Below are 16,685 nucleotides of genomic sequence, written 5' to 3'. Positions count from 1 at the left end.
CTTGTATTTTCCATGGAATAAAAGGCTTGTCTTCAGATCTGGGCCCATGGGCCGTAGATGCTGGACCCGACCCGACTGAACCCCGGATACAAAAGCCCATCAATAACAAAAACAAATAAAAGTTTAATTAATTCAAATATAATAACCAACTTAAAATTGAGAAATAAATTAAATCCCAATTCGAAACCCTCCCTCCTCCTCTCGCATCGCCACCGAGTATGAGTTCTCCGGCGCCCTCAACCAAATCCCCTCCGCCGCCAGCGACGGCGCGGCCGCATATCGATATCAGTGATATCATGGTTAGGAGATGTGTACATATGGATGTCAGCATGCTGAGGTATGCCATGGAATTGGCTCACCAGGTATTATCTCCATCATATTGTTTCTACTTTTTTTGTCGTTCCTGATTTTCTTTGTTATCCGTTGCAATTCTCACATGTCGACTTTTTTCGTGAATTTAAGTATATCTTATTCGAATTATAGAAGCTAAATTTCTTGCCAACTGCTGAATTTTCACTAACCCGGTTTAATTTGTCGTAATTATGTCATTAATCGAGAAAATAATGTTGAATTGAATTGTACTCTGCTTTATTAATGTTGAATTAAATAATGTCATATTCTGAATGTATATATGATCACGTTGTTTTGTGGCGTAATCTGCGATTGAGGCGTTTGGTAATCCAAATTTCGAAAACCTAACCCTACCGTAATGTAATGTGTAGCCTTCGTCTCTTGTTTAAACGAATGTCTGAATTATCTTTTTTATTTACAGTTAATTCTAGTTTTTTTTATATACATGAATACTGTAAAATCGATGATTATGTTTCGATTGTCACTTCAGAAAGGTGTAAAATCGTATAATTAAGTTATAGTGTTCAAGATCCACTTATTGTAGAAGCCATGTTATTTCTGTATGATCATAAAAATAGTGCATATATATATATATATATATATATATATATATATATATATATATATATATATATATATATATATATATTGGTTTAATTTTGCAATCTATTTAGTATTTATTATCTCTATCTCATTTGTCTCGATTTTTCTTGATTGCAAGGTCACAAGATTGTACAATGCAGATGGTGAAATTGCCGCACAAATGCAGGCTCAATTCGAACGTGTATTTGGTCAATACTGGCACTGCATTGTGAACCAAGAAACCACACCCGATTCGCCGCAATGGTGCGGTGCCATGTATGTGCAGCTCGAAGTCGGCCCCACGCGTATTACATTGTACAAAATCAGTGCCACTGCCTAGATATGACATCGTGTTCGAACATATTCAATTTTATAGTAATTGCTAACTTTTAGTTTCGTTATGTGATCGAATGTTGTCCTCGATCGATTTTTTCGTTGCTAATTTGGGAATTTTTTGGAGTATATACGAGTTTTAAATCGTGATATGGGAACAATTTTTTTGTGTTAATGTTGTTCACTTGTGTATTCTACTCTATCCTCAAACCTATTGATTTTGTACTACTTCGTAACTTTTAGTTTCATTACGTGATGTTGTCCTTAATCGAGATTCTCGTTACTAAAGTGGGATTTTTTTAGAGACTGTACGAGTTTAAAACTGTGATATCGGTGTAATTTTTCGCATTATTGTTAATTTGTGTTTTTTCCTCACTTGTGCATTCTGATGTTTCCCGATTTTCGTTACTAAAGTGGGAAAATTTTGGATGCTACACGTGTTTAAAACCATGATATTGATATAACTTTTGCGTTAATATGCGCTTTTTTTTCGTCACTTGTGTATTTTCGATCCTCGTCGGTGTGAATACGGGGCTAACTCATCCAAGAATCGAATACTAGAATTCGTATTATCATATAAATTACACAATTCCATGAAAGATATTGTTACTACATACTAGAATTGTATAATCACAAATCTTGAATACAAAATAACTAAAGAACTACATTATCATATATAAATAGCATTAAATAGAACTAACTAACAAATATCTAAATATGAAGAAGAGTTGCTGCAATGAAGGCAAAACGCGAGTACAATGATTAAGCAAAGCACGCGCGTATACGCGGTAGTAACCCCACCCACGTCAGCAGCAACAGTAGTAATGAAATGAGTATAAATTATTACTAGTGTTTGATTGCAATGTCACACCGAAATCGTTGGGACAATGAAATGAAATAAAGAAGATTATTAGTGTGTACTTGTTTCTATCCAATGCCAAAAATTGGACACGTGTCCCTTTTATCTTATTTATGTAGGAGAATTATATATTGAAACTGTATAAACGTACTTGTAATTAAGTGCGTTTTTACTACATTTTCACTATTCAAGAAAATAATTAATGGCATCTCCGGCCAAAAGCAGACATACATCACATGGTAATAGTTTGATGATTGATTGATGAACATTCATCAACAAGTCAACTGTAGTAAAGGACTTTTTATAAGCCATTATTCTACACAAATTCATAAATATTTTCAACGTTTCTCTCGTTTCTTTTCCACTTATCTTAAATAGAAATTCAATTATTTGAATACAAGCTACAATTATTTTCTATCTTTTACGCATTATACAACTAGTGGTGGATTTTTTTTTTTTTCCCAAAATTTATGGTTTTTTATTTGAATATTTCCGATTCAGGAACAACTTTTTTTATTTCGATTTTCGAATTCTAATTTCCATTTTTTTAATTGAAATTGAGATACATAAAATAAGAGATTCATTTTAATTTCAAATATTCTAATTTCTTTTTTCGAAAATTGCACTCATAACATCAATACGTCTTATATATCATAGACGAATAAAAGGATTAAAATATATTATATCCTCCATTTTCCATCCGATTTTCAAATAAAATTTTCACATTATAAAAAAAATTGATTTTTTTTCTTCGAAAATGCTAATTCCGATCAGACCCGTCAGTTTTTCAACCCTACAATACAACCGACTAGCTATCAATATACTATATTTACTAAAAATGATGACTTTAGTGGGTTTGCCATGATTATGAATAGTCATTTTCTTGTTGTTAGTACAGAAAGTAGGTATTGACACAAACTGCACAGTGACCTCATTTTTCTGAGCCCATTTCATCTTATTTATATTCTTTACTACATTTAAGACCACTACATTATGGGCCTGAGAAAATTTTACAAAGGGTTTTTCTTTTTTAATATATACTTTCCCACTTCCATAATAACTGTCTGTTTTTAAAAATACTTTTGTTTCATATTATCTGTTAATTTAGATTTTCAATACTGAATTAAATGCATTTTTTCTGTTTTAACATTATTAATGAAACTCTAATCATTATTTTTCTCTTATAAATCATTAAATAATAAAGGTTATTTTAGTCATTTCTATATGATTTTTCTAAAATCAAGATATATTTATTGAGTTTCTTAATCTCTATGAAAAATGAAAAGAGACACTTATTTAGGAACGCAGGGAGTATATATATATTTGATCGTAAACCTATATTCTCGTATAATAGTTTACAAATTATACGAGAGACGGTAAACCACACTAGGTTAATCATTAGTGACAAATATGAACTTATAACGACATTTGACAAAAGAATTCGAACCTGGTCAATTGACTTGGGCTTATTTGCTCCAACTGCTACGCATCTCAAATAAAACATCATTTTTTTTAATTAATTGAAATGGTCAAAATAAATAAATTGTTTGAATCTTGGGAATCTGCAGGATCCCAAAGGGATATTTCCATCACCAATCATTATTAGAAAAATACTCGGCTTACAGCGAAGCCAAAATTTTATTCAACAATGTTTAAAAAATTATTTATTATTTATTATTTATTATTTATTATTTATTTTTGGTGTGTGTGTGTGTGTGTGTGTGTGTGTGTGTGTGTGTGTGTTAGTTGATTTTAAGATCCCAATGGATGAGAGGTGCAGAAAACAATGACGAGGAGGAGTGTTCTGCAGCAGCTATGCATGTGCATTTAAATATGACTTCTGCATTTCTGATTTCATATATCCAATCATTTCTCCTACTTTCTTTTTTTTTGCATATTGCCCCTTGACTTTTTCCATATCTATTCTTTTGTACTTTTTTTATAAATAATTTTCCTTGCTAATCAACCACCTTCGATTCTAATTCTTCTTCTTTTATTAGTCGTCGTTTTTTAGCTCTGCACGAGATTGAGTAAGGTGTCAGTTGTGATTTTTTTAGTGTATAACATTTGACTATTTTGTAGATGTAGTATGAATAATAAGCACATGACAATTCGAATGGTTGACTAAATTAGTAGTGAAATAAGAACTATAAAATAAATTACAATTTTTTTAGAAGTGAATAATTAATTTCGATTTCATTGTATTTAAAAATACGGAAATTGTAATTTAAAAAAAAAATAGACAACGACAAACTTCATGTTTTTATATAACAATGTTCATAGAACATGATCTAGCCTTTTTCCCCCTCGAGACAACGCCTCAATCTTGATAAGCTTAATTAAATAACTTAAGTGACATGATTAGACAAGATAAGTAATTTATTATAATCAGTTTGCACTTACGGCCCTACTGAGGAGCGGATCCAGGGAGTTTTTCTTAGAGACAAAAATATGAGAATGATTTAAGAGAAGATTTTTTAATTAATTTATTGATTAAAAGTGTATAAAATTGAAAATTTGGAAGGAGGAGGCCAAAATCCATAATTGATAAATGACAAATAAAAATAATAATAAAAACGTTACACGAAAGAGAAAAAGAAAAAATTGGAGCGGGAAGAGAACCCCTGCCCCGCATCCACGTTTAAGTCCGCTCCTGCCTACCGACCCATGATTTGGTTCAATGAAACAAAAATGAACCAACCAAGTGTACCAATAAAATTATAGATAAGAATTTGAAAAGATACTAATAATAAAGAATTAGGACATGACCCAAATTTAACTAACTCAAAGAAAACAATTAATCAAAGCCATGCTAATGGTTGATTTGGTGGGGGGTGTGTGGGGAGAGGGGGTCATGTGACAATCATGTTGGACTAATGGGGTAAGAGAGTTTCTTGGAACATAGTATTAGGTATAGGATTGATTAAGATTGATTAAGATTGATTAGTTGGTTCTTGCCTTAACAATTTGAGGCAACCCTCATGGGATTTCTTTTTAATTTCTTTATTATTATTTCTTCTTTTTTATTTTTATTAATTATTAACATTTTACTTTATCCACGTGATCACATATGAAAACCATCAATTTCATTCAATTTTTCTATTATTAGGTTATTGAAAGTCAAGTAAATTGAAAATTACACATGGGAATTTGATTAGACAGTTTGTATACTTGAAACCTGCACACAATTATAGACTCTAGATAAATATATATTATATTAATATATATATATATATTATACATGAGAAGTAAATGAGGATCTTCTTGGTAACTACATCCCATGTTCTTCAAGAGCTATGCAACTTGCCCCCATATCTCATTACATCCCCTTTTATACAAATTATATATAGGGATAGGATCAAAGCTATAGATATTTTTAGCTTAGTAGACAAGTATTTATTTTATTTTATTTTATTTTTCTTTTATGGCTTCTATCATTTAAAGTGCACTGTGTAAATCTGTACTCGGTAAAATAATCGGTAAAACCGGACGTATAAAGTATTAGCAAATATTATCAAACTCTCAACAAATTAGGCAACCATTAGGGTAAAAAAAAAGTGACATTTATTCTTTGATAAAGTGGAGTTAGAGTTTAGCAAAAAAACCCAAAAATTATTAGCTGGAGAAAAAGAGAAACTATCCTTAAATGCAATTTATTGGCAAATAATAACACATTTTGCCTTACTAAAGAATGTGCCTCCCATGTTATACAGCAGTTTCTTGTTAGGCTGTCAACTCCATCAAAGGTGCAAAATTGCAAATTTAGCACTAAAAATCGCAAGTAATGACTCCAAAAATTAACTAAAACAATCACAACTCGTATAATTGAAGATATATACTTATATATGCGGGGGCGAGTCCACCCGATGGGTAGGGTGATTGAAGCCCGAACCCAACCCCCCCCCCCCCATATATTTTCAAAGTCATCTTAGGTCTAACTTGCTCTCATCTTCTATTTTCCAACTTCGTTCTCTCTGAAAAAAATAAAAAAAACTTAATTCTGTTTTTGTTCTCTCGTATAGTTAGCGGTCTACAACCATTGCTTGCTGAAAATTGCCACCCAACAGCAATCGAACTCGACCGGCGATCGATTAAGTTCAACTTGACGTCTTTCTCTATCATCCCTATCATCTTAATTTCCAGATTGAATATCAACTAAAAGTCGATTGTGTAATTTTGATAATCGACTTGATATTCACGTTTCTTGAATTTTCGTAGCGATTTAGCTTTTGCGATTCGCTTTGGTATTAGCTTAAAGCCCACCCTCACAAAAATTCCCGACATCGCCAATGTATATACATAAAGGGTAAAGAAACGTAATTATCACAAGCGTGAGAGAAATTAAAAATAAAAGAAAGACAAAGGCACAAAGGCATTAAATTAGTGAAGGGTAAGAGGTAGACAATTCTTGTCAATATTTGATGATGTGGGGAACCCTAATGTCACATAATCTGTACAAAATTGCAAGCAAAAAACAGCTATTTCCTTATCATCTATTCCTTCAATTCTGATTATAAGTCTCTATCCATGTTTTCTATAATATTCCACAAATACAATTGCAATAATACACATTTCATCTAATTAATCATACATTTTTTTCATCTACTAAAGAACATACATTATTAGTTTTGAATCTTCTTTCTTTTTGTGATAAGAAAGAATTTCGTTATTAGTGGTACGCGTTTATAGTTAGGTACGAGTCTTGTCGAGGGTTCATCTCGTTCGTTCCTCTCTGCCCGGGTGCACCATCCACCGTCCATTCAAAACACATAAAAATATGAATTTAATTCGAATTGTAAGAAAAAAAATTGCCACGTATGATTGTATTGTTTTTTTGATCATATGTTAAAAAAAAATGCCAATTTATTACCTGAACTGACACAGATCTTGCAGACAGTAGATGCCAAAATTCAAGAAAAAGGTCTGGGAAGTATATTAAAAAAATTAAATGGCTTATATTTTCCCTCTTTTGGCCGGTGAAAATTATTTTCGTCGACGAATTGACGGGCAAATTATGGCCTCCCCTTGAGCTAAGGTTAAATTACAAGAAAATGGGTAACTACAATCACCCCTCAACTATATATTTTCATACGAAAGAACCCCTCAAATTTGAAACATTATCTGAAAACTAAGTAAACTCAAGGCTCTACCTAAAGGGCAAAAAAAAAAAAAAAAAACCAAAAAAAAAAACATAAAAATGAAGCATTGAATAGTTTCAACAACATTGTACAGAAACTGCTAATTTTTTTTTTCTATGGCAGCAGGTGTAATGAAAGACAGCAGATTAAATTTCAACTACCAAATAATAAATTTGGCAAAACCCCAAAATTTATTACAGCCAGCTGATGATGTTCAACTTTAAACATGATAAATAGCATTAGAGAGTGACTTCACCATTAACCACTCTTGCCTTTTTACCACAATGGGAAATGAAAATAAGACAGTTCCTCAAAGCCAACACCAGTTAAATCTTTCCAAGAATTGAATGTATGTACGTAAGTACACACAGGCCTCGTTTCGATTGGATTCGTGGTGTAAACTATTCCGTAAATTTCGATCCGAAAATTCCCGATTTCAAATCCACAAAATCCCAGTTTCTGTTTTTTTTTTTTTCCGATTTTAATTTTAAAAAACATTTCCGAAAACTACCCTTGTAATATCAAGATTAACCAAGTCTATCCAAACTCGGTATATAGCTAGCTGACAGTATTACATATACACATGAAAGAGAAATCAAATTAAAGGTCCCGCAAGGGATGACCTAGCAATTGGAGGCAAACGAACTTGCGTCAATTGACCCAAGTTCGAATCCCCTTATCAATGGAACTGAAACCAGACAAACCCGAAAATCCGAAAACCCAATAAACCTCAAATAAAAGTACAGAAATCGAAATAGTTAGCAATAATGAATCCAAATTGTGAAAAAAATCCAAGTCAATTAAGATGTAAATAAACTACTTAATTCGGAAAAAAAAGATATATATATATATATATAATGTATGCTTGATGGATGATTGGAAAGAAAAAAAAGAGTTGGTTTGAAAAAAGGTTTAGTCTCAAAAGGGAGTGCCAGTGCACAAATCCACTTTCATATATTACCTGACAGAGCCCACATGCCTATATAGAGAGGTCCTTCCCACCATAGCCATAGACCCACCACCCACATTACATTGTCCACATGGATTTTGTAAGAAGATTATTCTATTTATATTAAAAAAAAATATTAATAAAATAATTAAGTACTTCCCTTTATAAATATTTCATTTCCCTCTAAAACTTGTTTCCCTGCTATTTTTTTCAAGAGAACCCAAAAGCAATACACACCACTTCTTGAATCTTTTTAAAAGGAGTTGCCTTTATTTCATCAAACAATCATTTGAATGTAAGTGTGTTTGCTCTGTTTCTACTTTCTACTGTATTCTGTTCTGTGTACTTTTTTCTTCTTCTTTTTTTCGCAGTAGTTGCCGCAAACCCGAATAATTAGACAAGACTTAATATCCTAGTTTTTTGGAAATGCCGTATTGCCGTGTCTGTACATCGTAGGTTAGAAACTTACCTCTGCATGTATGATGATCTGATAATCTTTTGAATTTGTTGAACCAGGTTGCTTTCTTGTGCTTAAAGGAACACCTGCAAATAAATTGGAGCAACAAGAAATCATTAAAGAAGAAATCAAGAAAAGAGAGCACTATTTTTAATTTTACTCTGTTTTTGGTATTAAGGAAAGAAACAGAGATAACCTGCAAAGACAATGTCTTCTCTGACAGACGAGAAACGGGATCTGCGTAAGCAGATTGGATGCATGAATGGAATATTCCAACTCTTCGACCGTCACCATTTCCTCACCGGCCGTCGTATTAGCAGCCATAGCCAAAAAAGGCTGCTTCAAGGTATTTTTTCCTTTAAGCCTCGATTCTTCAATTAAGCAGCCAAGAAATACATTTTCTACAACAAAAATTTCCATTTTTTCTAGGCTTATAATGAAAATTTCAAATATTTGAATTCAGATCCTTCAAATTAAAAAATTAAAAAAAAAATTAAAAAAAAATTAAAAAAAATGTAATCTGCAACAGATTTTGTGTAGAACAGTTTTACTAAGACTGGTATGTTTTTTTTTCAAGGTCCACAACACCAACTCGAGCCTCAACTCGGAACGAAAGGTTTCACGGTAAGACTCAGTGCATCTTCCTATCTGTTTACTACATTCTTGGAAGATTGGTTCTTAAAATGAAATGACTTACATTCACAGGAAAAGGGAACTGATGTGCACAAGGAGAAACCGAGAATCTCCACCGAATCATCCCGCGCGTCCTACTCATCTTCGTCGTGTTCGTCCACATTCTCGTCACTCGATTTCAACAGATTAGTAGCTCAAACCGAATCACTCTCGCTCAGACAGATCAACATTTCCGAAACCCCATTTCAGCAAATCGCAAAAGAACAGAAACAGCCATTTCGAGATGTAGTGAAGGAGTCAATGCACAGAGAAGCCCGAGTCCTTCCCATCAAATCCACGTCCAACAACGAACAACGAGGCGTCGTAATGAAGCACATCGACTCGCCAAGGCCCTCCCCACAGCCCAAATCGGTAAAGCAGCCCAAAGATGATGACAGGCTGGCGCTCCCACGTTTCTCTTACGATGGGAGAGAATCTCGGGAGGGGTATAAGTCGGCCATGAAGCAAAAAGAACTGCCGAGATTTTCGTTGGACAGCAAAGCGAGTTCGATGAAGTGTTCGTCTATGGAGTCGAGATTGAATTTTTCATTTAATCAAGAATCTGGGATCCATAATCGAACTTCAAGTGTTGTGGCGAAGCTAATGGGCTTGGAGATTTTCCCCGATACAATTTCCTCAGAAGAGAGTAGAACTCCCTCGAAAAAGCCGAGCCCCAAAGAAGAAGCATATTCCCCACGTGTTTCACAAAGTAGTGCCACATCAGCATCGCCAAGAAAACCAACTGCGTGTACGAGGTTTCCAATCGAACCAGCTCCATGGAGTCAACAAGATTCTCCGAAAAAGTCTTCGCACAGTAAGAGACCTCCGATGAGTACCACCCCACATCAATCTTCTTCGGTCTACGGTCAAATCGAGAAGAGGATAACGGAGCTCGAATTCAAAAGATCGGGAAAAGATCTTAGAGCTCTTAAGCAGATACTCGAATCGATGCAGAAAACAAGAACGCATTTGGAAAACCAATTAAAAAGCTCTTCTGCTACGATCATAAAACCAGCCAAAGTGATGGACACAGTCAAATTTCCAGTTACCAATCGGGTCGAAAATTCAGCTCACAGGAAAAAGGCGAACGATCTCACACAAAAGAGAAGTATTCAAAAAGAACCCAATTTTCAGAATCTTCCTTCTGCCGACAAGAAGTATACTTGGAGAAACGGAGAATCAGATAGAACACCTCAAATAAGGAGTTCAAGATTACAACAGAAGCTACTCAAGATAGAAGAACAATCCCGTCCGACCACCCCGTCATCAGACTCGGGCCGGGCCAAGAAGCACTGCAATAAGAAAATTACTGAAAAGGATCAACAGAACAGCAAACACAGAGTAAAAGTAAAGGACAGGCAGTTAAGTGATGACCAATTAAGTGATCTTAGTAGTGAGACGAGATACTCGAGTTGCCACGGCGACACAGCTTCTGTAAAATCAGAAAGCAACAACAGCCTATTCTCACAGACAGAAACAGAGGTGACGAGTGCTGGACGAAAAGAGGTATGTTTAAAAATCGAGTATTCTATGCTATAACAGTGATTGCGTAGCGGTGTTTCATTAGCTGACAGGTTTGCTTTTGTGCCTTCAGAATTCTGTGCCGACTACTAGAGAAAACATGCCAGCAGTTCGAATTGCGGTAACCATTTTGGAACAGCCGAGTCCAATATCAGTTCTTGATGATACATTTTACTCCGAAGATTCACCGTCTCCAATAAAGAAGATATCATCAGCTTTTCGAGGTATTATTCTCAAAAATTAATGAGTTGAAAAATTAAATCCGTATTCTCAAAAATTGCGACTGATATTTTCTTTGGTTTGTCTCGAATTGAACAGAAGATGAGAGTCCTAATCTTGACGAAGCAGAATGGCATCTTAGGAATCTAACTCGTTTAACCAACTGCAAAAGATCCAATAACGGCAGCAGTTACAATCTGAAGTTAGAAAACGCGAAAAACTTTGCCCACGAGCTTCCATTATTGGACACTGAACCCGACGAAACCTCTGCAAATCAAAACGCAATAGCACAAGTGAGCCTCAACCCAAACCACAGATACATAAACAAGATACTACTAACATCGGGACTCCTCAAAGACTCGAGTTTCATCTCAACATCCGATAAGCTCCTTTCATCAAACCATCTGATCAACCCTGATATGTTCCATGTACTCGAACAAACAGAGGAAAACATTGAAAAGAATGACAAGACGAATTCGAATAAGAAAATCGAAAGAAAGATCGTTTTCGATATGGTGGACGAAATACTGGTTCGCAAAATCACTTCGGGCAGATTGTTTACAATGGTCAAGAAAAGAACAAGCCCACAGGGGCTGCTAAAAGAAGTGTACTCGGAAATCGACCGTCTCTGCACGGTACAAGATTGCGATCTCGATAACGAGGAAGATGAAATGATCAGACAATTGAATGCAGATATAAAGTACGAGTCGGAAGATTGGGCGGACTACAGCGGTGAGTTACCGGGTCTGGTATTGGACATCGAAAGGCTGATATTCAAAGACATGATCAACGAGGTTGTTACGGGTGAAGTTATGGGTGTTCATGATTGGCCGAAGAGGCATTGCAGGAAACTTTTTAGCAAGTAGTATTTGGTTTTTTTTTTTTTTATTTAGCCTGCCTATTTGTTATTGCGTATGTATGATTATTCATAGCTTGGTATGTAAAATACAATGTAAGATGAAACGTGTACATAGAGCAATATATAACATAACTAATTTAGAATTGAGAACGAAGCAATTCACATAATCTGCGTAACTGTGTCTTTCACGCGCTGTTTTAAGTCCATCAAACATTTAATTAGGGCAAAAAACAAACCCTAGAGGTGAGAAGGAGAGATCGTCACAGACTCACAGTGTGTTGGTGGGCGGATTGACGAGACCGCCGCACGCCGCCGCTGACTGCTCTAATCGGAATATGCTGCCTCTGCTCACTGCTGCTGTCCCAGCATCGCCGATTGCCGCCGGATTGAAACAGTAGTACTACTTTTGGGCGGGAAAATAATTTATACAATTATGCACGTGTTTATATCGGGCGATTCTTTTTCTTCTGCGTCGGAAAAATTTGCAGCGATAAGTACGGACCAAGATTCAATGAACTGGGCTGGGCCTAGTAATGGATAATTTTGTGATACTGAGGCCGAGTTTATTTATACACGAGGAAAAAAGCCCAATAATTATTATGAAAATGTAATAATACATTATTTTTAGCTCAAGAATTTAATAATAATAAGGGTAAATTACAAACACCCCCCTGAGGTATGGTCAAATTACACAAACCCCCTCTTGTTTGGATAATTACATCTACCCCTCAACTATGATTTTTTCTTACACCTCCACCCTTATGTTGCCAAATTCAACATAATCATCTAGATTCCGCGAAATGTGCTCTAGTTTGTACTCGTTTTGCGTAAAAATACAGTTTCCGATGCACCACAAACTGATATATACAAGTTAAAAATCACATATTATAATCATCTTGGTTCATTATGTAGAGTTTGAATGGGATAAAACGGGTACAAAAGTGATAATATTCCGTATAATCTCGAAGATTCCACTAAATTTGAGGAGTTGAGGGGGTGGTTGTAATTATCCAAACAAGAGGGGTGTTTTTGTAATTTAACCATACCTCAGGGGGGTGTTTGTAATTTACCCTAATAATAATAATATATTAAACACTACATAAAATAATATTTTTTTTGTATCGTCTAATTTTGTATGCATTAACTGTGACTCTCTAATTTCATCTTGTATGACAGATATTCAGCATAAACAAGTATTTTTGATCATTTCAATTGAGGATTGAAGAAACATAACAAAAAAAATATGAATATCAGATAAAAATCAAAATGTTCTATCGTAATACAGTTGAACCTTGATAAAGCAATAAATCTCAATTAAACAATAATTTGTCCCGGTACCGGCTCAGTAGTAAATGTGTTAATTATTAGTTCGATAATTTAATATTTCGCTAAATTAATATAATTTTGATAGTCAAATTTATGGAGGTTTAACTGTATACATGATTTGTTTTAATAGCTAGCAAGAAAATCAAGCATCTCTCTGTTTTTCGTGGCTAATTTTTTTTCCTGATGCAGATAAAAAACAAATCAATTCTTGATTTTCGAATAACGAACGGTAGGACTAATAAGAAAGGCAATCAAACACACATTTGCCCCCAACAAAATTACCTAATAAATAATTTGACAACGATAAAGAAGCGTGCACACATTATTTTCCAGAGTTACCTGAAACGAAACAAATGGAAGAAACGACAGAAAATTCGCACTAGATATCCAACGATAAACGTATTTAAGAACGGTATAAACAATACATTTCGATTTAATGTCAAATGTTATCTAAGATCTCTTCATAGTTATGTTATTTGGAGACACAATATAAATGGATGCAACTACAATCTTTTACCGATTATAGACTTTTCACGCTACATTCGTTCAAGTTAACTGTATGGGAATCTAAATGTAAAATCTCCACCATTACACCTCAACACATTCTTCACTGTATAAACACTGCAGCTTCTATAATGAGCTGCCTTAATAACTAAGTTATGCATAACATGCAAATAAGTGCAGAGGCACAAATATGTGACTCTATGAAACGCAGATATACCAACTCGTAATAAAATTAAGATAATATTTTAAAAATAACATGAAAAAGATGTATTACTACTTGAGATCTAGTTTATGTATTACGAATTTGTATTACGAATTACAGCACGCTCTAGCATAAGATTTCACACTCGTATTCACATGGCACAAAATGAAAATAAATCACAGTAATTTGGGCCGTATACAATTAATTTTCATAATCCATGGCAAAAAACGTCAAACCGACGAACTTATCTCTAATGCCAGACTAGATTGTCTCAAAATCTCTACCCTTTTAATGCATCCACATCCGTGCGGTTTCTTTCCCTTATCTACACGCATCCACAAAATTTTATTACAATATTTACATTGATTACACCCGAGATTACCTCGTCCGTAAATGCCGCTACTTTTAACCCTTTTCCGTGTATATAAATAAGCATATCGATTAACGTCAGAACACACACACATAGCTGAGAACATCCAATAGAGAAATTAGAAACACACACACACACAAACGCAAGAAACACATAGCAAGAAATGGAGCAACAACCACCACCACCAACTCCTAAGAGATGCCCTCGTTGCAACTCGCTAGATACTAATTTTCGCTACTACAACAATAACGACCGCGAACAACCCAGACACTATTGCAGGACTTGCAAACGGCACTGGACTGTAGGCGGAACCTTAAGGAATATCCCCATCGGGGGTAGACCTAGAAACAATAGAAGAACAAGAGCCTCGTCTTCAAGAAATGCCAATCCACACCCACACCGACACCCACACCCACAATACTTACAATCGCTTACGCCTCTGACAACCATGGTTCCTCAAAATTTGTATACAACCATGAACCAACCAATCAGACACGTGCCTACAATAGCACCTCAATTGAGCTCGTATTATTACAATGACGAGATCTCTTGTTGGGATGCTATACAATCTTTGATCCAGTCAGATGGTATTAATTACAATCTGAATGCTGGATATCAATTCGGCAGTGGTGGTAATGCCAATGCGGCAATTCCGAACGATTGGAATATTCAGTCCATGACATCACAATATGCTTTACCTCAACAACAAATCCCCCAGTTTGTTGAGTCTTACCAAACTAATAATCGAGTCAACAATGCAGCTCCTAGTTTGTATGACAATAGTTTGGTTCAACCAACCTGGCCTACAAACTCTTTGTCTCAAGATGTCATGACTAATTTTGGATCATCTACATCAAATTCTTGTCCGGGGAACAACATTATCGGTACAACAACCGACACCAACACGGAAATGGATGCAAGTTTTGTGGATGTAGATCAGTGGCTTAATATTCCGGATTATGGCTCATCATAAGTAATGAATGCATAATTTTTTCCGTGGGGAATTTGGTTGTAAAATTTATTTTCGATTTAATATTATTTATCAAATCTTCGTCTGATTTTTCTACCCATGATTCTGGTAATCTATTTTATCTTTTTTAAGTTTGGTATTCACAAAATTCACTTGTTGACCATTATAAGTTAAAATATGGTTCCAAGTTAAAAAAATGAAAAAAAGTAAATAAATTAGATTACGCATCACTAATGTTTTGTGGTTCAAAATTCATGGCAAATTAATAAATCAAACTGCAAATCATCGTACCTATTATGTAAAATTTAGGTGCATAAATGTCTTTTTCTTTTTTAAAATTATTATTTTAATAGTCACTGGTACGTACGGGTTCCAAATTTTGATTTACCACCGGTAAATTGTTTTTTTACAGGAAAAAAACAGTAATTACCCCAACTACGGCGGTAAGCCTAGGATGTTAAAGAAAAAAATTGTATACTTTTGAGGGTTAAAAAAAAAAAAAAAAAGATGATAATGTGGAAATAAAATTTTGAAAATTTAAAAGGATGGATATAATGAATGAGAATTCGGAAACTGGATTACTCGATTAAGAATTTGGAATGTTAACTCTGTATATATGTGAATCTCCGCCCCATGCTTTACAAAAAGCCTCAACGTTTCCGTATTATCTTTCACCATAACTTAAACAACTATGTAAATACATGTGGAGGCATTAAAATCTTGAAGACGAGAGTTTCTATTGCACACACTCCCCGAAGGACATTCGTTAAGTTTCCGCCCATAATCCACTACCTTATGCACATCATGCAAAAGTATGAAGGTTTATAATATTGAAACTTAGTATCTAACGAGTCACAACCAGGACAACTCAATGAAGTTGGTGGTAGATTATCGAAAAAGATTCGTTTTTTCTCCCCTTTTGCTCAATTTCATGCTCTATGTTCTCTTTATAACACTATTAATGTTCAATACGCATAATTTTACATTGTTCCCTAAAATGCAACCTTCACTTACATGGAATTTTTATTCCACGTGTTCGCTCCCATTGCTTACGAAATTAATATGCACGAGTAACTACCATTTGTAAGCAAAGCAACGGGATGAAACGATTAAATTTTTTTAAACGAAAAAAATACTCATGCAAGTTCATGTGTCTCCAACAATTGTAGTAAATGCATGATAGCAATTAATTATTCTTCATGAAAAAAATAATTAACAACCATGGATTAATACAAACTAACCGTTCATTGATCAACGGTCATAATTAAGCTCCGATTGCAACATAAACATTGATCAATAAGCAAATGCGAATATAAGCTAAAAAAAATTGGGGAAAAACAAAAAAACAAACTACGAAGAACACAAAAGGAACA

At 34.5% G+C, this 16,685-nt stretch overlaps 1 protein-coding gene and 3 long non-coding RNA genes across 4 annotated transcripts; 2 read left to right on the top strand and 2 right to left on the bottom strand.

Annotated features, from left to right (window-relative positions):
- The first annotated feature begins 138 nt into the window (after nucleotides 1–138).
- On the top strand, nucleotides 139–1,441 carry LOC105971423 (uncharacterized). Its single transcript, XR_016033043.1, has 2 exons — nucleotides 139–362; nucleotides 1,073–1,441. It is a non-coding gene; the product is annotated as an uncharacterized LOC105971423 (long non-coding RNA).
- Nucleotides 1,442–8,406: 6,965 nt separating this feature from the next.
- On the top strand, nucleotides 8,407–12,094 carry LOC105971367 (protein LONGIFOLIA 1). Its single transcript, XM_012996216.2, has 6 exons — nucleotides 8,407–8,507; nucleotides 8,729–9,015; nucleotides 9,247–9,293; nucleotides 9,375–10,847; nucleotides 10,936–11,086; nucleotides 11,181–12,094. Exons 2-6 carry the CDS (start codon nucleotides 8,877–8,879, stop codon nucleotides 11,945–11,947), a joined length of 2,577 nt encoding a protein of 858 aa, XP_012851670.2. The 5' UTR covers nucleotides 8,407–8,507; nucleotides 8,729–8,876; the 3' UTR covers nucleotides 11,948–12,094.
- On the bottom strand, nucleotides 8,463–9,507 carry LOC148768279 (uncharacterized). Its single transcript, XR_016033042.1, has 2 exons — nucleotides 9,367–9,507; nucleotides 8,463–9,070 (listed from the first exon to the last, which is right to left on the bottom strand). It is a non-coding gene; the product is annotated as an uncharacterized LOC148768279 (long non-coding RNA).
- Nucleotides 12,095–13,232: 1,138 nt separating the features above from the next.
- On the bottom strand, nucleotides 13,233–16,685 carry LOC148768278 (uncharacterized). Its single transcript, XR_016033041.1, has 2 exons — nucleotides 16,554–16,685; nucleotides 13,233–14,438 (listed from the first exon to the last, which is right to left on the bottom strand). It is a non-coding gene; the product is annotated as an uncharacterized LOC148768278 (long non-coding RNA).

Source organism: Erythranthe guttata, chromosome 8, assembly GCF_056151865.1.
Source record: "Erythranthe guttata isolate IM_541 chromosome 8, IM_541, whole genome shotgun sequence".
Taxonomy (NCBI): domain Eukaryota; kingdom Viridiplantae; phylum Streptophyta; class Magnoliopsida; order Lamiales; family Phrymaceae; genus Erythranthe; species Erythranthe guttata.
This window is presented reverse-complemented; position numbering and strand designations above follow the sequence as displayed.

What these genes read in the sequence shown, in the direction of transcription:
- LOC105971367 (XM_012996216.2), top strand. Translation starts at nt 8,877, where the DNA reads ATGTCTTCTCTGACAGACGAGAAACGGGATCTGCGTAAGCAGATTGGA. An exon ending in CCAAAAAAGGCTGCTTCAAG is followed by an intron (nt 9,016 to 9,246) that starts GTATTTTTTCCT and finishes TTTTTTTTCAAG; the next exon opens with GTCCACAACACCAACTCGAG. An exon ending in TCGGAACGAAAGGTTTCACG is followed by an intron (nt 9,294 to 9,374) that starts GTAAGACTCAGT and finishes TTACATTCACAG; the next exon opens with GAAAAGGGAACTGATGTGCA.